Consider the following 24693-nt stretch of genomic DNA (forward strand, 5'->3'; position numbering starts at 1 on the left):
TGTACTCTGGCTTCTGGGTAAAATTATAAGCAGTTTATAAAGCCAAGTTATTCTGGCATTATAGCCTCTGGATGGATTTATAAACCAGATTTTTTTAAATGAAATTAAATTTTTGGAATAAAAATGCACTACTGAAATTATTTTAAACGAATTCTCCCAAATGATGATGTGATTGAACTTATTCTCAAATTTGGCAATTGGATTTATTTCCTCACCTGTAAACGCAGAGAATGCCATCACCAGGAAACATGGCATACCTAGTTAAAAGTCAGTGGGTATGATTGAACTTATTCTCAAATTTGGCAATTGGATTTATTTCCTCACCTGTAAACGCAGAGAATGCCATCACCAGGAAACATGGCATACCTAGTTAAAAGTCAGAGTCCTGACTCTGCCACTTAAAGTTAAGTGCCTGAAGCTTTGAACCTTTGCATCAGTCTCCTCATTCGTAAAATATAAAATATAGGGGAGCCTGAGTGGCTCACTCGGTTGAGTGTCTGACTCTAGATATTGGCTTGGGTCGTGATCTCAGTGTTGTGAGATCAAGCCCCGTGTTAGGCTCTACACTCAGGAAGGAGTCTACTTGAGATGTTTTCTCTCTGTTGCCCTTTGTCCCACTCCCTGTCACAGGTGTACACTCTAAATAAATAAGTAAAATCTTTAAAAAATACAAAATGTAATAATAACAACAACAAAAATGGACTTTTTGGTAAAGATTAAATAAAATCATGTGTATAAAGTGCTTAGCACTGTGCCTGGCACAGAGTTGTGCCAAGTAAGCAGTAGCGTCTGTGGTTATGATTATTCCTCACACATTGTTCAGTCATCCCTCAAGTGAGACAGTGCATGCGATGCTTTGAGAATTATACTGCAGGGAATAAATATTGGCCCCCAAAGCATTCCATTTGCACTTTTAATTAAACTGAATACTTTCTGGGATGCCTGGATGGCTCAGTGGGTTAAGCGGCTGCCTTCGGCTCAGGTCATGAGCCCAGTGTCCTGGGATTGAGTCCCACATCAGGCTCCTTGCTCAGCAGGGGGCCTGCTTCTCCCTCAGCCTCTGCCTGCCACTCTGGCTGCCTGTGCTCACTCTCTCTGACAAACAAAACAAAACAAAACAAAAACTGAATGCTTTCTGGTTTGTGTTATGCATTTTTTTTTGTACACACAGAATATCCTCTGTCAGACCACAAGCTCCTAGAACACAGGGTCTCTGTCCGAGTCTTAAAAGCAAAACAAAAAACAAACAAACAAACAAAAATTAAAAAACCACTCCTAAACCCCCAAAGAGACTAGCTCAGGGCCGAACTCAGAAAAGGAACCAATCCTTATTTGCCACATGAAAGGAATCTGAATAATCATGGAAAATCTACTTCTATATGGTAAGCCCTCATCGCCGGCTGTCAGTTACCTTCGCCTCTACCCTTTCCCCCCACCCCCCACGACTACCATCCCACCCTCACAACTCCACCACCACCGGCATCACCACCATCACCACCACGATCATCACCACCCCGCTTAGCATACCCCGACCTCCATCTCCACCACTGACGGTATTGGTGCCACCAGCCTCTCTACCACCCTCCTCTACCACCACCATCAGCAACAGCAAACACCTTCACCACCACCGTCTTCACTACCACCGCAACCAGCACCAACACGGTCATCAGAAGCCCCTCTCCCACCACTACTATCACCCCATTACTACAAATATCCAAGTTTTATTCCATAAGAAAGGGGTCTGCCTTGAAAAAAACGTCACTGGTGTTCTAGAACATTGCTTTATTACTTGTAATAAAGGATTGCCTGAGACATACAGAAATAACCTCAAGGAGCATTTGAATTCAAATAGTCCACATGCCCCGAACAACCAGTTCACCTTAGTTTGGTCCACATGCAGAACCTTCATGGAAGATGACCAAAACTGTAATAACGAGACAATAAATTCTCAAGCAAAAGTAAATGCAATGAACAGGAAACTCAGTTTATTCCCCAGAGAACATCAAGATGGTTGCAATTTCCTAAAGAGTTCATGAAACATATCATGAAAATTCAGATATGACCACCATTTTATTACTACCCTTGTCTTTAGAATGTATACTGAAATCAAAGTAGGATATTTACCTGATGTTCCACAGGTGATTCAGAAGCCAATTCTGCTGCATTTAAGTCTAGCACGGACTTAAATTTAGCAGAAGTCAAGATAATATAGTCACGTTCAATACATGGCGGTAAAAAATAGAAACAAGTTAAGTGTTCAATGAGGTAAATAAATTCATTCATTGAAAGTAATGTTATGAGATACAGAAAATCAGTATGAAGCTTGCAGCAATATGTAAAATGTATGACATAACATGATGTGAGAAGCAGGATGTCTAATTGACTGATATGATGTAAATCTATGGGCTTATGGAAAAACCAAAGAATATATTCCACACTACAAATAGCTTTTGCTGAATTATTTGAGATTCTTTGTATGCAAATTTTACGTATGACAGTACTTCTATAATTTTTTGAAAATTAGCAGCATCTTGGGTCCCTGGGTGGCTCAGTCGGTTAAGCAACTGCCTTCAGCTCAGGTCATGATCCTGGAGTCCTGGGATCAACTTCCACATCAGGCTCCCAGCTCCATAGGAAGTCTGCTTCTCGCTCTGACCTCCCTTCTCATGTGCTCTCATTCGATCTCTCTCTCAAATAAATAAATAAATAAAATCTTTTTAAAAAAATTAGCAGAATCTTGAGAGTATAATGGGAAAACAGTGGACAGGGTGTAGGAATTGTGAGTCCCTATTCTGAATCTTCCTGAAAGAACTTGGGGGCATGAAGTTTCTTCTAAAAAGTGTTTCTTCCACTATTGACAGTTTGACTGGATGGTGCTTTGGTGTGAGGGGAGGGTCCTGTGTATTGTATGATATTTAGCAACATCTGTGGCCTCTGTCAGTTAGATGCCAGTACTACCTCCCAGCTGTGACAACAAAAATCGTCTCCAGACATTGCAATACGTCTCCCAGGGTGCATGGAGTGAAATCACCCCCAGGTGAATTTGTAAGAGGATCATTAAATATCTTTCCAGCTCTAATGCCCTGTGATTGAGTCAAAGTCAAAAGACATATTGGCTTTTAAAAAAAAGGGAAAAGTGTTTCTTCTCATTTCTCAGTGAAATTCATTGAAAAGAACATTAGCTGATGTTATCCTATGGCCTGAAACCCCTTAAAGCTATGAGTGAGCCCCCCAGGCTGAGTCTGGGTTGGTAATTAACATTTCATTACAAGTTATCCTGTCCTTTAATCTTGAAAGTCCACTAATTATATCTTTAATATTGGTTAACTTAGTATCTTTGATGAAAGTGCTATGCTTGCCACTGGCTCAGCAGTTACAATTTAATTAGAATTAAATCACCCATTTTTTATTACATAATTCCAAAGAACTATGTGTATTCCACTGGTTGGTAATTAAGAAGAACTGAATTTTCCAAAGAATTTTTATATCGCACATGTTGTGGTCAAAATGCTTGACATTATCTCATATATTTAGATTTTAAAAAGTATTGTAGTTGTTGTTTTATTTTTTTAGATGTTGGATGGAGGGAAGCATGACTGTTCTGTGGTTTTAGATGAGTAAAAAAATTTATAATGCAGTTCACCTGGAATCCTTTGAAAAGAGGAATTCCCACTTTTGTTCTGTGAGGCTAGCGACTCAATTACTTTCAGCTCCCTTGAGAACGCAGAGCTAATCTGGCACGCCAAAGTGGCAGGATGAGCAGTGGTTCTTAAAATACAACCTATATTGGGCACCTGGCTGGCTCAGTGGGTTAAGCCTCTGCCTTCAGCTCAGGTCATGATCTCAGGGTCATGATCTCAGGGTCATGGGATGGAGCCCTGCATCGGGCTCTCTGCTCAGTAGGAAGCCTGCTTCAGCGCCCCCCCCCCCCCACCTGCCTCTCTGCCTACTTGTGATCTTTGTCTGTCAAATAAATAAATAAAATATTTAGAAAAAAAACCACGACCTGTATTAGAGCTACTTGTTAAAACTCAGATTGCTGAGCCCCAGCCCCAGAGTTTCTGACTTGGTAGGTCTGGGAAAAGTGCTGAGAAGATGCATTTCTAATGACTTCCCAGCTGCTGCTGGTGCTGTTGCTGCAGGGACCACACTTAAAGTTTCTAGCCTTTTCCTTGCCACTCACACCCCTAAATATGAAGCAGTAATTCTGAGGCAGGCTTAGCAATCTGAGCTTATGAAGGACTTCCGGGTGATTCTGATACGGACTGTCCTTCAGCTGCTATAAGGATTGGAGAGGGCCATGGAACTGAAGACGAACTTGGACATCAGAGCAGGTAGTAAGAATCAGAGGGAGAGGCATAGGGAAGAGAGAGAGTGATTGTGCATCTCATGGAAAATACACAACTCATTTCCACCCCACAGGACTCTGGAAACTATACATTTCTTAAGTGGTTCAGATTCCTGACTTTCTCCCAAGCTCTCAGTTCAAGGGCAGAAAGATCAGCCCCCACCCAACAAGTGCACATGTGGGTGCTTATGCCAGTTATCAACCTTTTATTTGTGCAATAACCTGGAACTAATCAAGTTCATCTCTTAGCAACTGAATAAAATATCTGAACCACAATGTCCTCTCCATGAGGATGGCACATTATATAGAAAGTTCTCAGTAGGTTTTGGCAACTGGCTAAAGATGATAAAAGAAAGGACAGAAGGAATAGTACTAAATCCCTAGACAACACTTTTTTAAAAAAAGACTTATTTATTTGACAGAGAGAGACGCAGAGAGAGAGAGAGAGGGAACACAAGCAGGGGGAGTGGGAGAGGGAGAAGCAAACTCCCCGATGAGCAGGGAACCCGACACGGTGCTTGATCCCAGGACCCTGAGATTATAACCTGAGCTGAAGACAGACACTTAACGACTGAGCCACCCAGGCGTCCCGGCCTAGAAAACATTTATGATCTGAAACTCAGATTTATTTTAGAGAGTAAAAAATATCTATTATCTTAGGTGTGAGACTCACACTGTTTGCAGGCTACCACCACATGACACAACCCTCCGCGGAACTCCCAGCACACTTAAACCCACTACAGGAGAAATCAAGTGGGGCGGGGCAACTAATAATCTACATTTTTTCCTATAGAGCCATGGACAATGATTTCTTTGACCAAAGTGAACATTCCTTTTGCTATAAGTATTTTGATTCCCCAACATCTGGTAAATCAAATGAAAAAAGTCTATTATTACTGAACAAGGGTTGCTAGAAAGGGCAACAAAGATGAATTCCTCTTCTTTTCTTCTTAAATATCCAGTCATATCTGCCTTTTCCTGAAAAGATTCACATTTCTGAGTTATTCGACTTTAGAGAGTTTACCTTTACCAAAATGATCACAATTGATAATTTGGTATTCTAACCTTGTCAAACCACATTTTTTTTTCTTTTTAAACCAAACCATTATAAATTCCTGCACCATATCATTGAAATGAACACCCAAAATTAATTGTATCTATTAAAAAGAAGAAATATCTTATTCTCTTCTTTAAGCTATGTCTATATGATAATAAAAATTGCTTAACTAAAAAATACACACAGTTGAATGCCTTGATGCCAAGGTACTACAGACATTTTGTCTTACTGCATTACATCATTTTGTAAGCCCTATTTTTCAACTAATGGTTGACTTTTTTATTATTAATTCTAGCTTGGAAAAGGAAATTCAGTTGTCTTAAAGGTAAATGAAAATATTTATATTTCATAAATAGGACAGAGTGGGGATGCGAAAAGAAAATGTATTTATTCAAGGAAGTTACTGAGAATGAATGTGATTCATTTTCAGGAATAACTGGTATAAACTTGGCCCCTTTTCCTTTTAAACTTGCATTGTCTAACAACATACGTGCTACTTCTGACGTAATGCATTCGATGCTGGCATTATGGTCAAATGAGCATTTTGGAAGCCTTTAACATGCATAGCTGGAAATGGTTGAAGTCTGTTTAGAATGTCCTGCCTTTCAAGGAAAACACAGACAAAAAGCCTACGTAACTGATTTGTTTTAAAGTATTAAATCCTGCCAAAAGGTATTCTTGCTTCGCCACCCAAATGTATAGAGCAGACAGAGGGACAGTCTGTGCTCTATCATTTCCAAGTACCTCAAAAATACCATACCTTCTCATGCAATCACAGAGTCTGAGGCATTGGCTCAGCCAACTTTTAAAGTGATTTTAATCCTTGCTTTGCTCTGATATTCTCTGTATTGTTTCCTTCTACATCACACTAACCTTCTAGAGAAATCTTAAGCCTGGTGAGAACATCAGGGACATTTCTTAGAGCTTATATCAGTGGTCTTCTGGCACAGCGGTGCCCATTAACTTGTAAATCTTCATTTTCTTTTTCTTTTTTTTAAAGATTTTTTTTTTTTTTTGACAGATAGAGATCACAAGCAGGCAGAGAGAGAGGGGAGAAGCAGGATCCCTGCTGAGCAGAGAGCCCGATATGGGGCTCGATACCAGGACACTGAGATCATGACCTGAGCCGAAGGCAGAGGCTTAACCCACTGAGCCACCCAGGTGCCCCTAAATCTTCACTTTCTTTTTTTTTTTTTTTTTTTAAAGATTTTATTTATTTATTTGACGGAGAGAGAGATCACAAGCAGGCAGAGAGGCAGGCAGAGAGAGAGGAGGAAGCAGGCTCCCTGTGGAGCAGAGAGCCTGATGCGGGGCTCGATCCCAGGACCCTGAGATCATGACCTGAGCCGAAGGCAGCGGCTTAATCCACTGAGCCACCCAGGCGCCCCTAAATCTTCACTTTCAACCATAGCAGCAGCTGTAGCTACCATCTTGAACTTGAAAAAAAAAAAATCACCCTAGAGAACAGCCTTCATTTACTGGGTTCTCTGCTAGTATTAAAAGACAAGGACCCCATTATTTAAAAATTCCATCATAACTTTTTGTTTCCTTACCAGAAGTTAAACTTGCAATTTTTTCAGAATCGTGACCTTTCTCGTGTGTGATCTTTAATTCTTGTGGCATAAGCATATGACTTGGTATGTAAACCAAAGAGTCACTTCCAATGTCCTCCAACATAAAGGAAGAGTCTTTTCCAGCACTTAATTCCTGGTCAATGAAGCTGTTCTCTCCTGAAGAAATATCCTGTGGCTCAGGAGTAAATCTAGCAGATAAAAACAGAATTTTTAGATGAATTTGGTTGCCTTGAGGAATGCAAACAAAATATCTCAACAATTTGATATGGTTACTTAGTCATTTCTTAGAAGAAAACAAGTGGTAAACATTTAAATTCATTTCAATAAAATTATTCATTAAGATTTGTTATTATTAAAAAGAATAAACTGATAAACTATTCTTACTTGTCCTTCCTTTCCCCCATCTACTTATAGCCTAATAACTACTATTTTGGAATAATATGAGTCTAATTTGCCATAGTTTTAGATCAATGACAAGAAAGTCGGTCACAGGTTATTTGGAACAACCATACAATTTCTCAGATTGATGTCACTCTCCACAGAAAATAGAGAAAATAGAAACCAAGACCTGTTCTGAGAAGAATGAGACTATACAAAACTTATCTCATTGACATCAGATCTCTTAAATTGGTGTCTACATTCATATTCTTGGAGTTTATGAATTCTCTGATAATTTGAGAATGTGTTTTCATTTAGATGAAGATAGAAAACATATTCAATATTAAGTTGATTCTTATTTTTATTCTATTTATGCACCTTGACGTAATTTCAGTGTCCACGTTCACATTTGTATTTGATACTAGTGTTTGGTACCCGGCAGTATTACTTTGACTATTGGAGTTTATGTGGAAAGATACAAAGGTCAGACATAACACATGAATAACACACTCACACAAGTTAAAGCCAAATGATATGATGACCCACAATATGAACGACACTTCTGCAACAGCACAAGTGAAGACAGCAGTGAGGAATTTAGGTTTCATGCAACAGAGTAGGCAAAGCTGAAAGCAGGTGTACTTCTGCAACATGCATTGTATTTAACATTTTTTTTTTACCAATATATACCACATTTTTCCAGTTTTCAGGAATTCTATTTTGGCAAAGCAGAATCATCCATTATATTAAATTAACATTTTCAATTTGTGTCTTACTGATTTTGCTCGGGTTTGACGCACATGTATTTTAGTCTGATAGTTGCACGAGAACTACAAACATAGTATTCACAGCTAGATTTATGTTTGTACATGTCTGAATAACATTATAATATTTTGTCTGCAGTTCCATAAGAATTTAAATGAATTGATGACTTTAAATGAATTTATGACTTATTCAATGCTGGGAAATATTACTTCACATGACATCAGTGCCATGTTATTCTTCAGGTGTTGGCTGCTGGACCCTTTCTTGCTAAAGTTCCAAGTGAATGAAATCTGAAATTACAGGAATATATACTTGCATGAATTCTGAGCACACTTCATCTTGCCATTGTGCTTCTGGATGTGTGTAAGAGACCTTATCTGTTCTGAGAAGCTCTTTGCTTAATTGCAATCTAAGAGGAAGAAGTAATTATGGGCTTAAATCCGGGCTTTCTCAAGGCTGCTGTTGGGGATCCAAGCTTGGGGAAATACAGAGAAGCAGAGAGAAACCAAAGGGGCCACTCACTCTGTTTGAAGTTCAAGATTTATTCAGATTAAGTATTTATATTGTTACTTAGGATACAATTTTAAGAAGGAAATACTTATATGTGCAATTACATGGCGGGGTCTTTCATGCCATCTTTTGGGATGAAACAATGAATTGCATGTAACTCCAGACTTCAGTGAGACAAGCCTTTGAGATAAACTGTAATAACCGCCTCCCCAGAAGTATAAGAAGGTACAAGAAAATAAGGATTTTGAAAGTAAAAATGGGGTTCAAAGGGGCCATGGATGATGGGTAAGCTTTCACTGGAAGGAACAGGTTTCCAAGTGGTGTGACCCAAGACCCAGGAAGGAGAAGCCACCATTCACGCAAAGCAAACAAGAGTCCAGTATGGCTAGAACTCAGGGCTGATGCTGGGTAGAGACGGGAAGGGAGGCTGTAGTGGCTACGGCTATATTGTGGGTTCTATTCTGGAGTAGATTTCAATGTGGGACTTTCTCAGGAAACCATGAACAGAAAGGCAAAACTGTAATACAGCTCATGAGGATGTTACAGAAACATCAATCCAGAAAGCATCCTTGCTGTGTGGCTTCTGCTATAGAAAATGGAAAATATGGGAAGACTTTACTTCAGAGACCTTATTAGCTTCCTCAACCTAATAACCTGCCATCAACAGTTATACACCCATCAGTCAATTAACAGTCACTTGTAAATGGAAGAGATTTCTAACTCACAGGAGACCACTATTTTGATAAACTTCTTCTGAGATGAGTCTGCATGCATTCTCAAGCTCTGGTGGGGGGTACTCATTGAATCCTCCTATAGAGAGAGCAGAGTTAGAATTAGGTTTTTAAATCAGAAATTATGTTTGCTAAAGAAAAAGAATCCCAAAAGGAATCTTCTTGAAGCAATCACTGTCACTAAAATATTTCAGCCAAACTTGGCTGGGATGGAAACAGAAAATAGTAGCAGCTAGAAACAGCATTCAAAACTTGATTTTAGAGGGTTTTGCAGCCAAAGAATTACTAGACCCATGGAAAACAAACCTCCTCAAATTGTTCATTTAAAGGTTAATTGTGATGCAGAAACACATGATTTCCACATGCTCAGGCTAATAGGATCTAAGGGAAATTTTATTCTGAATCCATCAAGCTTTTCACTCGGATTTGTGCTAATGAATCAAACCTAGAAAGGGTAGCATTTTATTACATGCTGCTATTTCTGTGCTGCTGTACCCATTAACACCAATTTCCTAGGAGGAAAATAATCAAAGAAAAGGTTTTAGTGTACTGACCTAAATAATATGCCCTCTTATTCCCTTCCCACTGTCATTCTGTATTAAAAAGTATATCCTTATTTTTCTTCATTCAGGAGAATAGTTTTTAGTTAAAGAAGGCTTTTGGCCACGGGATGATCCACAATTCCATGAAAATAGCTCAGAGATTGTTTATGGTTTTATAACAGTTGTACTTCTCTAGTTCTAAGATGAGCATTTTCCCCCCATTTCTCGGAAATGAGACTAAGTCTTCTAATCAGTTGCAACTGCCAGCTGTCATTAGTGAGGCGGGAACTGTCATACGGGGGCTGTCGCCCGTGCACGAGGGAACAGTAAACATGCCGGCACCAAAAATCATAGAATAAGGGTCAGTAGTTTAGGAACATTTCCAGGCAGTATTAATGAACCAAGCAGTTACGGGCAGGCACTGACCTGGATGTATTTACCACATTGTTCAGGTGGCAATCAAAAGCAAGCTAGCTCTAACCACTGCAAAGCTTAACTTGAGAGCCCAGCAAGAACATCTCTGAATTGTTTCATAGTCTTTCAAACCTGCTGTATAGCCATCAATCCTGATGACATAAAGGACAATACTGCATTGAACAGGATAGATCTCAGTGAGTTGGAGTCAAGAAACAGCTCCCAGGAGTCCAGTTTTGAATGTGAAGAAGTGTTAGGAATGCCCCCACCAGTCAATTCCACACATATTCCCTGTTCATGCATGCACAAGAGGGACATCTGCCTGTCTGTCTAAAAAGACTCTTTCAATTACTCTAAAATACAAAACTCTAATAGGGAAGCTGGTATCAACATTTAATTGGAAGCACTTTTTCTTTCTTTTTACATAATATAATGGTATATCTTACAACTGATTAAATTAAAGGTGGAGCTTTCTCTGCAATGGAGAGTGAAAGCTCAAGATATTGTCATGATGGTGCTCTTGGAGATTCCTTAAATACCAGGGCAACTTTAGAATTTAAAGGGTGGTGGGATTGGTTCCACCAGAACCTACATCTAAACCTGGTAGAGTCCCATAGAGAACGGGTTCAGCCCTGATTCTGTAGGATGCCCTAGAGGCAGGGTTTCTCGGTTTCAGTGCTATTGACATTTCCAAAATTTGGGGGGACAAAAATCATCCCCAGTCAAGAACCACTGCTCTAGAGATTTTCTCAAATCATTTGTGGGGAAGATATTTTTATTCCTAATCCTTTGGAGACTGACACTTGTGGTTTCTATCTTGTTACATGAGAGCAAGTACACTGTTCATGCACTTGTATGCTGTGGTAATGTCAAATTGCCTTAAAAGTTTGCAGATGCTTATTCTCAATGTCTGTATTTCTCTCTTGCTGATCAGTTTGGGGATATTACCCAACCAATGGGTGACATTTTGTAGTGCATTGGCCTCAAGCCTTCCTACTCAGTGTCATTATTGGACCAGAAGCATTGACATCACTGGGAAGACTATTAGAAATGCAGACCCTCCACCCTATACATACTGAACCAGGACAAGATTCCTATGTGATCTGTATGCTTATGCTCTTTGGGAACAGCATAGGACTGTGCCATCTTTAAACCTTCATACAGGTCTCCAGAGTGTGCCATGGTTGAAAAAAACTAGGTGCAATAGGGCAAACTTTCATGTAAACGCTCATGGAAGGACTGCTAAAACTTCTTTAGGTCGAACAGGTGTGGCTCCAGGGACCTCCAGTCACTCTGTACTGGTAGTGCTGAGATTCTCTGTAATAGACATTTATCATGAAAGAGGTCTTGCCACATTATGGCCAAGGTAAAAACAAAGTAGAAGCAGGATGTGTCCCACCCCTGTCCCTGTTTCACAATCTAATTTGTATATTTGGCTTAGCTATAGATTCAAAGACGTGTTAGGCTATGAATACTACTAACAAACACTAAATTTAATGAAACAAAGAAGAAAAACAAAATAATGACTTACGTCTGATTGAATAAACAAATGGCTTTAGAAACTTCGTAATATAATCCAGATCTGGTTTATGAATTCTCCCAAGCTGTATCAGATGGTGCTCCAGTGGGTAGCTGGCTAACTCCTCCATGTCCTCCTTATATGCAGAGCCCAGGGAAATCACAAATATGACATAGCCTTGGCACTTGGCCCTCAGAGCCACCTTCTTTAAGAATTCCTTTCTCTCATGATATTCTCCAGCTGAGATAACAAAAATGACCTTGTGTTTTCTTAAGTTTGGTGTTTGTGGGAAGAGGTTCTCCACAGCCCACAGTAGGGTATGGCCAATGGTAGTTTCTCCTTTAAGCTGTTGGAGGGAAGACTGGATGTGCCTCTTCATTAGGACTCCACTATTATAAGTTGTAAATCCAAACTCTGTTTTTACCACAGCCTTCTTTCTCCTAGAATTATCCCAAGGAGAATAGCTCAATAGGGCAATCCTATCACCAAAGTCTGAGATTCTAGGGTCTGATGCAATGTTGAAGTTGTCGATCACGGAGCTCACCAAGGTTTTCACAGCATTAAACTCATCATTTGCTATAGTCCGAGGATTGTCTAAGAGGAAGGCTACATCCATGTATGAGTTTTCAGGTATAAAAATCTCTTTGATGCAAGCATTTGGAAAACATTTATCTGAAAACACAGAGAGACTCATGATTGGTTCAATGTCTGCGCAACAAGACACTGTTGTTTGAGATCTTTTTCAAGTGATTCAGTGACTGATTACCAAGTATTAATAATCTGATCAGGACCTCTTTAATCTCACATTATTTAGTTAATGAAGAATTTTCAATGCCCCAATATTTCTGTGGCCACCAGAGGGCAATTTGGGAAGATTTTTTTTGAAAGCAGATGTAGGTAGCATGTACACTTGAAGTCTGCAAGTCATGCCTCAACTCCTTTAGAAAATATTTTCAATATTTTAGAGGTTTTTGATACACACACTACCAAACTGTCCCCTAAGAAAAACCACAACAATTGGGATAGTATTCTAAACACATTTTCACATTCTGGAAGTTCTAAATATTACAGAGATTGAAACCCTGATGTATGGTATTGGAAGACTGGAAAACCGATAATAGAATCTAAACTCAAAACCAGAAATATCTGATAAAGTCAGACTTAATAACTTACCCTGTAGGCATTTGTTTCTGCACAATAAATTCTCAAGGGTCTTACCGTAGCAAAGTGTACAGCGTCGAAATTTTTCTAATGACTCATTTGGAGAAACTGGGATCACCTGAAATGTTCCAGTGTCGTCAAACTGTGATGAAAACAAGTACATGCTTATTTGATCATTTTCTTTAACCATTATCAGGAGGCCATTGTGTGCCTTACTTTAAGGATTAGTTTTAAAAACCCCTAGCTAATTACCATTATCTTGCATTATAGCCTTTTCTACTCAGTATCTCTCTCTTTCTTTCTCTCTCTCTCCTTCTCTCTCTCACATACACACATATACCCACACACCATCCCCCTTTTATTCTAAACCACACAAAGTATGTAAGGGAGGTATCAGCATCTTTATTTTATGGCGAAAAAAAAATATCACACGATAACCATCAAATTTACCCACCAGGACAAGAATTAAAAATCTCACACTTCTTTCCAATTCTGAAATTCATCACTGAATCTTACATGCTGCTGCTTCTTCTTTTTTTTTTAAGATTTTATTTATTTATTGGACAGAGAGAGATCACAAGTAGGCAGAGAGGCAGGCAGAGAGAGTGAGAGGGAAGCAGGCTCCCTGCCGAACAGAGAGCCCGATGCGGGACTCGATCCCAGGACCCTGAGATCACGACCTGAGCCGAAGGCAGCAACTTAAACCACTGAGCCACCCACGAGCCCCTTTTTTGGTTATTTTTTTAAGTACCCCATGTGGGGCTCAAACTCACAACCCCAGGATCAAGAGTCTCATTTTCTACTGACTAAGCCAGCAAGGCGCCCCTATATACTTCTGATTATGTACCAGCCGGTTATGTACCACATATCTGCTTCTGAAGTTGGATTCTGCAGAAATTTTATCTACATACAAGTTTCCTTTGGCCTCTTTAAACAGTGATCCCAACTATTTCCATCTCAATAACATTATTTAGAAGAAAGTACGTCTTTCAGGTGTCAAGTGGACTTCCTCAATCACAAATTCTCATTTAAAAGTTTATTTCCAAAGATAGTAGACAGAAAACACGGTAGTACATGGCCTGATTTCATCTGTTTTTTTTTTTATTGCTTTCCTTGCTTTAATATTTACTGAAATGGGCAATATATGGCATTCATTCATTCTCTAATTCACTCATTCATTCAGTGAGTCAATAGCTATCTATTGGACATTTACTCTGTTTGAGGCACCAGGAAGGCAGATACTTTCGTTACAATGAAAGAAACCCATCATTCCCAGGTGGTGATGAGGTATCTTTCAATCACAAGAATACTCATGTTTTTTCCCCGTTCTCCTTGGGAAAGTAAAGGGTTAGAAAAGCCACACCCTGTTTTACTGCAAAGTGTTGAGTGAGTTTTGAAAATACTTATAATTATTCCAGTCTTATAATCAGAAAGTATTTACCACATTCCTTACTATTTCTTTTGTGAACTTTGGCTGCTTTGGGTATTATTTTGCATTTGACCTTGCTTGTCCCCAATGGAAAGACTAAAGGCTGCCTTGGTAAATCAAGGAAGTTTATTCATAGGAATAAACTATATGATCTTCATTCATTCATTCATTCATCCAATAAATCCTTACTAAATGTCGATAATGTTTAGGTGGTATTCTAGGAACTGGGGACACAAAAACAAACAAAGCAGATAAAATCTCTACCTTACCGTCTAGTGCAGCAGGGACACATACCATAAAATAACAAATAAGTAAGTAATCTAGTATGCTGGGAGATAATCATTTTTAATAGAGAAAACTTTGACTTCCTACAATCCTTTCTGTCAGTTTCTTTTTTTTTTTTTTTTTTAATATTTTATTTATTTGACAGAGAGAAATCACAACTAGGCAGAGAGGCAGGCAAAGAGAGAAGAAAGGAAGCAGGCTCCCTGCGGAGCAGAGAACCCGATGTGGGGCTCGATCCCAGGACCCTGAGATCATGACCTGAGCCGAAGGCAGAGGCTTTAACCCACTGAGCCACCCAGGCGCCCCCTTTCTGTCAGTTTCTATTGTGTCTCTCCCTGTGGCTCCTATTCCCAAAAACTACTTGGATGTGTCATGAACAGATTAATTCTCTTTGTGTTAAAGCGTGCTTCTTTTTCTTTTTAAAGTAGAAATATAGGTATTTGTGGATATTTCTAGACTTTTATAACCTCTTGGATGACACCATGGCTTCACTCAGTTCCAGGAGCATGTAGTTGATGGACAACCTGAATATATTTAAAAACAGTAGAACAGTAGATGGAGAAATTCTTCAGTTTTGGGGGGAGAGGCAGAAACATAGATTCGCATAAGAATCTCTTGGTCCAAACCTCTCTTGGGTTCATATATTCATTTTCATTAAATGTTTTACACAACATTAGGGTTCAGAGAGCCCCTAAACCTCATCTGTCATAAGTTAAGACCAGCTAGTCAATGAGATAAAGCAAGCAGATGACAGATGTGAGAAACACCTGATCTGCAGGGGGCTGGTAGAGCCCCAAATTCATGGCCCCTTCTGTCAGACACACCTTAGCTGGAATTCTGATTTAACCATTTAATAGCTGCACAAAATTGGAGAAGTCCCCCAAACTCTTCTTCATTTTTAAATGGAGATAACAACATTCACTTCAGAGGACTGTGAGCATGTAGGTAAAGTTCTAGGGACAGCGCCTGGTGCACAGCGGGAACTGAGTAAGTGTGGCCGCCGTCATTTCTGACTACTGTTGCCATCAGACACCGGATTTCATGGACCCTGGCAACAATACAGCTGAGGAAACTGCAGAAAAAGAGAGACCCTCTATCCCACCTCCAACACTACTCCCCGCTATCCCCATCTTATCACGTGATACAGGCAGAAGTTGCCAAGGGAAGTTCTTACCGCAAAAGCCTCAAGGAAAATCTTTTCATTAAAAGCAAAGACTGCTGGGCTGATATCTAGGGCACTGAACTCCATGGTGGCCGTGATGATGGACGACTGACTGGCCGCTTGTCCATTGCTGAAAAACACAGCGACCTTCCTCACGTTGGCTCCTGCCTGTGTCCGCTTGAAAACGTTCCGGGCCACAAACCTCATTGCATTACCAATGTCTCGGGCTTCTGTGGGGGTTTGATATTTCATCTGGGAAATAAGCTGGAGGAGCTGCTTCTTGTTACGGTAGTCCGACCCACGAATGAGGTAGCTGGTGCCTGAATCATAGGAAACTACAACAACTCTGGCTCCCACGGGGCAGTTACTTTCCCTGATGTTAAGGTCATTGACAATGGATGTGATGATTTCCCTCATTTCGTCAAATCTCTGTTCGGAGATGTCGTAGGACTGGTCCAGGGCAAATACCAGCTCTGTTGGGTACACTGGACACGTTTCTGCAAACATGAAAAGCAGAAGTATGAAGTCATTTCACTGATCAGAGGACCTTCTGGTGCCTTTCCCTCCAGGGCTGAGGCTGGTTCACACCACGGGCTACGGAGATGAGGGGTTGCCTCCAGCTCCAGAGCTAGAGGGATGCACAAGTAACTCGTTCTCGTGAAGGTGTTACATGCGTCTAGAGCATTCATATGTGGTGGTATGAACGCTCAGACTTCACAGCCTGCAACCAGCCTGCTGTTTCTAAACAAATTGATGGGAGTATCTGGGCTGGTAGAAGAGTTCTGAATCCCGGTCATGGTGGTGGTTACACGAATCTACGCACGTGTTGAAAGGGAACTCACACGAAAAAATGAGCTTTACTGTAAGTAACAATTTTAAAACATGAATAAAAGGAAATGATTCTAAAACATGAATGAAAGGAAATAGGTTTTGAAAGTTTACTGTCTTCAAAAATCTTCAGACATGATCTACTAATGACTATAGTCAGTTGGAAGATTTTCATCCACTTAGGCAATACATATTCACTCAGTAGCATGCTGGCTGACATGACAGGTGATATACACCGAGATACATGCAAAGATGACCGAAATTCAAGCCTGCCCTCAAGGACTCGATCCTGGAGAGGATTGTCCCATGGAAAGGTACAGAGTGACTATTATTCTCCATGAGCATTTGGAGGACAAAGAGGCTGTTTCCCAAGAGAGGGGTCCTCAGGGACCTCATGGGAGTCAACTTTTATTTATTTATTTATTTATTTATTTTTTGGGGTGGGGGGAGTCAACTTTTAAATGAAAGCAAGGGTGGCTGGACCCCAGCAGGCTTGCAATGAGCTGTTATAAAAATGGGGCTGTCTGCAATTTCCAACTCAGTGCTAATAATCTTCTGATGATTGAGCTTTGGGAATCTCATAGGGAATCTGCCCTATGTATCAAACCTAACTGTTCAAAGTGTTATTAAAGTCTCAACATAGGAAGAGAAAAAGGGGTTATTTAAAAAAACCAACACCCTCCTCTACATAGCCTGCTCTACTATCCTCAATCTGGCTAAGTTCCCAAGCACATTAGACTCTAAATAACCCACATACCAACCCACTGTTCTCAGCAATAGGATAGGAGAGGAAAGATTGAGCTAGAGATGTCTTGAGTCAAGGAATTTTCAGTGAAGAAAAAAAATATCAAAGCCAATAATGAACAATAAAATATGAAAAATTAATTATTTTTCCCTTCTTAGCCCTAATACTAAAAATTAAAGAAGTGGTAGGCAAGCATCTTCAAGACTGACCTATTGTCACAGATTCTCCCAGAAAGCAGAACCAGTTTCTGTTTATTTTTATTTTCTTCTTTTCCTAGGGCCCAGCAGGGTATCTAATAAATTTAATTCAAATCCATAAAATTTTATTGGGTACTTACATGTGTAACTTTTTTTGTTTTTTTTGTTTGTTTGTTTTTCAGAATTAAAACTCATGATGTCAAAATTTGGGATAAGCTCAAACTTTTGGAATAAATCCCTATGGGTCTACTTCAGCAGGCTTCTGGAAGTCCAGGATCTTTTCACCTTGACATAACTGCTTCAGCAACAAGGGAGTCCAAGGGATCTACGGTGCCCTGGGACACCCATTGCAGTCCAGGCCCCAGGAAGATCATCCACAGCAAGGTCAGGTGTACAAGATGTGGGCACTTGGTGAGATGAAAGATGTGTGTGGGTCAGAGACAGGAAAGCAAATATCAACAGTCCAAGAGGCCAGTGTCCACAGGGTCAGCAACAGAGCAAAAGAATGTGGTCATTCAGAGCCCCATCCCTGAGTTCCCCAGTAACGTGGCCTCCTCTGTGAAGAGGCTGAACTGTGAACTGAGACAAGACCTAGAAAGCACAATAGTGTGAAGAGGATCGGGGCTGGGTGTCACCATCTTAACAATCAGGTAGAAACATGACATTGACAACTATAGCCATAATCATAAGATAGAAGTGTCTGCATAGAAGGAAGAAGTCCTTTTTCCCATGGGGCTAAGAGTTTCTCCTAAATGGGTCTTGTCAGAATGCAGTTAATTACTTCAACAAGAAGCACAGTACAGTAAGAATACTCACCTTTCCAGCAAGCTATAAAAACAGAGAGAGAGAGAGAAGAATTGGTTATATTTTTGGCAGACTAAAAATAATCCCCTAGAACAAAATTTCAGCAAACCTTAATATTTTGTTTGACTCTACTTACAGATGAGGCTAATTCCTAAATTATAGGAAGTCAAGGTTGGGGGCCTGAGGAACATGTACACAGAAGTTCACTAATGGGGAACCTTCCTGACCTTTTCTCCTTATGAGCCAAGGTCAGCAGTTTTCAGCACAATCTCAGCTGAAATATGAAACACTGATCACTTGTCTTCGAAGCAGAATAGATGAGCCTCTGATTAAAAGGCAAGATAGCTCAAATTCAATTTGTTTTGTCTCTCTTCCTATAGCCTTGAGCGTCATTCAGCAAGGCAAGGCTAAAATATGAGGGCTTATGTTCTTCCCAGATGAACCCCTTGGGAACCTCTCTTTCCCTGCAGAAATATGGGGATTTCCCAATAATCTTGGTCTTTGTTTAAAAATACAGCTGCTGCAATTATAAATGGGATTGACTCCTTAATTTCTCTTTCTTCTGTCTTGTTGTTGGTGTACAGAAATGCAACTGATTTCTGTGCATTGATTTTATATCCTGACACTTTACTGAATTCCTGTACAAGTTCTAGCAGTTTTGGAGTGGAGACTTTTGGGTTTTCCACATATAGTATCATATCATCCGCAAAGAGTGATAGTTTGACTTCTTCTTTGCCAATTTGGATGCCTTTAATTTCTTTTTGTTGTCTGATTGCTGAGGCTAGGACTTCTAGTACTATGTTGAATAGCAGTGGTGATAATGGACATCCCTGCCATGTTCCTGACCTTAGTGGAAAAGTTTTCAGTTTTTCTCCATTGAAAATGATATTTGCAGTGAGTTTTTCATAGACGGCTTTGATAATATTGAGGTATGTGCCATTTATCCCTACACTTTGAAGAGTTTTGATCAGGAAGGGATGCTACCCTATGACCCAGCAATTGCACTACTGGGTATTTACCCTAAAGATACAAACGTAGTGATCCGAAGGGGCACGTGCACTCGAATTTTTACAGCAGCAATGTCTACAAAGGCCAAACTATGGAAAGAACCTAGATGTCCATCAACAGATGAATGGATAAAGAAGAGGTGGTATATATACACAATGGAATACTATGCAACCATCAAAAGAAATGAAATCTTGCCATTTGCGATGACGTGGATGGAACTAGAGGGTATCATGCTTAGTGAAATAAGTCAATCGGAGAAAGACAACTATCATATGATCTCTCTGATATGAGAACGTGGAGATGCAACATGGGGGGTTAGGGGGATAGGAGAAGAATAAATGAAACAAGATGGGATTGGGAGGGAGACAAACCATAAGTGACTCTTAATCTCACAAAACAAACTGGGGGTTGCTGGGGGGAGGTGGGGTTGGGAGAGGGTGGTTGGGTTATGGACATTGGGGAGGGTATGTGCTATGGTGAGTGCTGTGAAGTGTGTAAACCTGGCGATTCACAGACCTGTACCCCTGGGGATAAAAATACATTATATGTTTATAAAAAAATAAGAAATAAATAAAAAATTAGAAAAAATACAGCTGCTCCATTTGAGTGCTCTCTGTATCTAGGGAGAGTTGGGAAAGCCCCTGAGGGTTTCTCCTGAGCAAAACAGCATCTGGTTTTTCTAAGTGATTTGCTCTATGAGTTAGGGACCAGTCTGAGGGAGATGTTGGTAAATCTTTAGAAAGCAATGGCCTGACAATTTATTTGCTAATGTTTCTCAATTCTTAAAAAGAAAATGAGTCCCTTCAATATAATAAGATTTTATCAGAGCTGGCAACAACCTAGCTTCCACCCTGCTGTCCCACAGCTCATGCTCTCTCATGTCACCCCATTAACACCTTTGAACTATCTTAATCCTGTGGCTGCTGCAGTGCTAACCGCCAACAGACGGGACTCAGAACCCACAGCCTCCTCTGCATCTCAAGGCCCGCCATGGATCCCTTTTGCTCTGAGAACCTCCATTTGTTCACCAGCCTCTTGCTGTGAGGCTAGAAACACGGGCTCTGGAGTCGGACACACCTGTCCGGGTTTGAGTGTGACAAAGCTGCTTGACTTCGGGGAAACCACTTGATCTCTTTTCACATGTTTATTTTTCCTAAAACTCTTCTTTACTTATGCCCCTAATTCTAATCGTTTATTTGCAACTGGTGGACGGGCCAATCAGGGCTTTGATCATGCACCTGACTACCTACTTGGGTTATTGTTCACGTGTTGATGGTCCTTTGGGCTGACATTAGGAGACTAACTGTTTCAACTTGTGATAGTGACCGATGTTTTATGGTTAATTGCTTTGTTTCAGGATGTCTTGCAAAGGTCACTTCTTCAGAGCCTGCTAGACAGGATGCTACTGTGGTCCTGTCTAAGCTATAAAACAAGATGTCTTTGTTGTTCCAGCTCCCCATTTTCTTATTGGGGACTCTGGTCCTGACCACCTAACTGTCCAATTAACTCCTAACACAACCACCAGCATTCCTCATTCCCCCTAGCCCCCTGGGTCCCAGTCGCCGTCTCAGGATCTGGGCGTGTTGCAGGACTAGGGTGCTACAAGACTGAAGAACAAATGTGGTAGACCAGGAAGCCCTGCAGGAGTCCAACCCCTCAGGCCTTCCGTGATGTCACCTATAAATTCACCTCTGAATTAGGTCTAAAGACCTGTCACCCAAATGCCATCTCGGTTCTGCATTCTGGATGTCCAAGCTCCCCAGTCAGCACTGTTTGGTTACAGAACCCACACTCCCCTGACCCCCGAATTTCCTGGCTAACTTCTTTCATTCAGTGTTGTAAAACTGTCTTCAAATCCCTAACCCTCCACAGCCCGGTATTTACCTCCTGCACTGCTTCCTTCTCCTTTGTTCTTCCTTGCGAAGGTATCTGCTGATTTCTTGAGAAGAACTCCCTTGCCCTACAATGGCTCTCCCTCTGTCCTCCTCCTGGAGCCCCAGGCCCTGGTTCTCACTTCCTCTGGGTACTGGAGAGCCTTTCTACTTCTCAAGCAACATCTTCCACCAGGGTCCCCTTCATTCGAATCTTCTCTCCCTTGGCCTTTTCCTGCTTCTTTACAAACTACGACATTTGCGAAACTTCCCCATCTCTGCAATGCCATTTGCTGTCCTTTGGCCCCACTCTTTCTGCTAAGATGTCTTCCTGGATTCATCCTTTGGGTTTCTGTTTCTTTCTCTGTAGTTTCACATCCTTAGGACCTCACCCATCCCTGTGGCCTCAAGGACCACAAGTGTGTGAGTGACTTCAACACCGCAGTCTCCTTACTTGATCCATACCTTTATGACAGTCTGTTTATTTAGCTGCCTGGAGATCACTTCATTTAGGGCTCACACAATGTCCCCCTACCTCTAAAATGTTTAAAGTCATCCTATTTTCCCACTAAGCAAGTTTCCCTTCACAGTTCCTCCTGCCTTCTCATCCACAGTGATACTAAGCCTCTCCTGTTCTGGCCTTGTACTTATTTCAAACTTGTTTTTCTTTTTATTCTTTCCTCGCCCCATACTTGCAATGACTACATCTTTATCCAGTTCCTGCAGTAAAGTCTCTCCAATTCTCCCGTCTTACATTCTTTTGACAGTGATCATATAAGCATCATTATAAGTCTACATGGAAGCAAGAAAAAAGATCACTTAAAATTCTACCACTCTAACAAAGTCAGTGGTTACATTTTTCTACTTTTGCTTTGACAACATGTTTCTGTGTAAATATTTACCTATATGTAAAAATAATGAGGATCCAATTTAATTTTCTGCTTTTTAATGACAATATTATTTATATTCTGATAGAGTCTTTAAAAAAACAGTATCTGCTTAGTATTTGATCAGAAGATGATGTACCATAACCCATTATTTTCTAAGTGCAAATAGTCTAAAGGTATATTCATTTTGCTCTAATGAATACTATTTTGACAAGCATATTTGCCTATAATTTTTTTTCTTTTATTTCCTTAGGATAAATTGTTAGAAATGAGATCACTGGGCTTTTTCTACCTCATTTCCCATTCTTCCTAACCAAAGACAATATATTTGTTGACTCCTGTTTTATTCCTATACTCAAAATATTCTCTTGCCGCTCCCCCATTACTGCCCCGTAACTGCATTCAAGTACCCTATCCAAAGAGACTTCATTACTAAGTAGCTAACTGACTAAACACAAATCTCCATGTTCATCCCTTGAACACTAGGCCCTTGCAGACCTTTGTACAACATCATGTCAGCTAATTCACATACCATTTGAGTTGGATTTGTTCCCCATAAGCACATTTTCTCTCCTATATGAATCACACTTCTTAAGTCTTTTTCTTATATCCCTTCCCCTCACACCTTTGATGTGAGCTCTTCCTACAGCAAGTACTAAGGACAAAGCTGTTGCAGAGGACACATGCCACCCGTGGATTCAGCTTACTGATTCTGCATGCCCACACCACACTCATCCTAAGTGCCCTCACCAATCCATAGGCCCCCCTTGTCCCATTACACACAGATACTCACGACTATGGTCCCTCATGAACTGGATCAGATCACATTGCTGTAAATAAAAAAAGAGAAAGAGAACAGAAACATAAGAACAGTGGCCTCTGAGTGGCCGTATTTATTGGCCAGTGGACTGGATAGGTTTTCACTTGTGAATAAGGAGATACATACAGAATATACAGGCCTCCCTGCCATGCCTTTCATGCCCTAGGAAAACAAAACAGAGCAAGTTATTGGGATGGAGTCTTTAGTGACAAAGTGAGAGTAAAGGAAAAATACCTCATTCTTAAAAACACAGCTGGCAGAGAATGGTTAAAGTATTCCAGAACTGGTAGATTACAGTGCTATTTCCCCGCTTAAATCAATGGTGTAAATTTCTTTGTTTCAGTGTTGGATCAGTTAAGCTAATGTCTTCCCAGAGTGAACTGAGTCACTTTTTGAGGTGAGAAGTAAAGAAATAAAAGCATTTCTTAAAGATGTTTGTACTAAGGATATAACACTTAGAAGGTACTTCTCATGAGAAACTTGAAATGTAAACTGCAGGCTTCCCAAAGCATGCCACAGGGAGAGGAATTTGTTGAGAATTCAGAGGTACAGATGTATTATGAATCAAGGAATTTAAAATGCAAGGTGGTAACATACAACCTCTACATTTGTGAAAGAACCACAAATAATTACGTAGCAAAATGGGCATTATACAAAAGAAGAGCTTTACACAAAGAGTAAGTTCATAAATGCTAAGAGGTGATAAACAAAGGAGTACATGTAATTGGCTGAAATGAATCAAGGAAGCTTCCTAAAAAATAAATAAGTAAATAAATGAACAAATAAATAAAGGCAATACTTTCTTCACAGCTTGACCTTTTCTCCCCTTATTACTTCCTTTTCTCAGGATCAGGCTGCTTCTTCGCAGCAGTTCTTAACATGTTCAACGCACAGAGATCTCTTGGGGAACTGGTGAATGCTAGTATGCTGGCTCCAGAAAATGCTATTACAGGCTCACGTTTGTACAATTTCACTGGCCTCAGAAGCTCAACCAGGGATGTGTGTGTAAGACCCCTGTTCTAAATGACAACTGGGTCATCCGTCTGTCCATCCAACCACCCACTCATCTATTCAATAAACAGTTAAATGTCTGCTGAATGCTGAGGTGGCCCATTGTGTGCTGCTGGTGTTATCCAGATATGTTGTGGCATCCATAATTCTTCCCACTGGGAGCACAGATTCTTCTTGCCAGAATCAGGAAATTACATATCTCACTGAGAGAGGCAGAGTCTCATCCTTCCTTTCTTAGGTTATGGCACAAGACAGAAAAGAATGCATTGATTTAAAACAGAGAGAAGAACAGTTTTGGGCTAATAAATAGAGGAGGCAGCCCATATCTTCCAGAGGATCAGAGCTCTAGAGCATCTGTCTTAAAGGACCGAGTTAGAAAAGAACTTCAAGCAAGTTCTTAAGCAAAGGCTGAGGATTGAGAGCCCAAGACAAAGAAGCTGATCTGATTTGAGCAGACCAGCAGACCCAAGATGGAGAAGTCATGTTCTGGTAGAGCAGCAAGCCCGGGACAGTGAAACCAGGCTCTAGTGGACCAGCAGGGCCAAGCACAAGGCAGGGAAGATGCAGGACCCCCACATGAGATCTCCAGAATCTGGAAAGGAAATCAATCCAGACCAGATCAGCATGGCTCGGAGGTTAAGTCTCAC

At 40.5% G+C, this 24693-nt stretch overlaps 1 protein-coding gene across 6 annotated transcripts in view; it reads right to left on the reverse strand.

Annotated features, from left to right (window-relative positions):
• The window catches only part of COL6A5 (collagen type VI alpha 5 chain), a 145669-nt gene that overhangs the window by 20311 nt on the left and 100665 nt on the right, over positions 1 to 24693 (reverse strand). For 5 of the 6 annotated variants that reach the window (XM_046002243.1, XM_046002242.1, XM_046002244.1 and 2 more), the window contains exons 30-37: positions 23162 to 23197; positions 23009 to 23045; positions 18462 to 18473; positions 15888 to 16372; positions 13057 to 13141; positions 11851 to 12510; positions 9358 to 9442; positions 6959 to 7167 (exon numbers count right to left, since the gene is read on the reverse strand). In XM_046002243.1, coding sequence (XP_045858199.1) covers positions 6959 to 7167; positions 9358 to 9442; positions 11851 to 12510; positions 13057 to 13141; positions 15888 to 16372; positions 18462 to 18473; positions 23009 to 23045; positions 23162 to 23197 — 1609 coding nt within the window. Of the gene's footprint in view, positions 1 to 5196; positions 5327 to 6958; positions 7168 to 9357; positions 9443 to 11850; positions 12511 to 13056; positions 13142 to 15887; positions 16373 to 18461; positions 18474 to 23008; positions 23046 to 23161; positions 23198 to 24693 lie in introns of those variants that run through there. The other variant, XM_046002246.1, reaches the window with a different exon arrangement.

The sequence above is a fragment of the Meles meles genome, chromosome 4, assembly GCF_922984935.1.
Source record: "Meles meles chromosome 4, mMelMel3.1 paternal haplotype, whole genome shotgun sequence".
NCBI lineage: Eukaryota > Metazoa > Chordata > Mammalia > Carnivora > Mustelidae > Meles > Meles meles.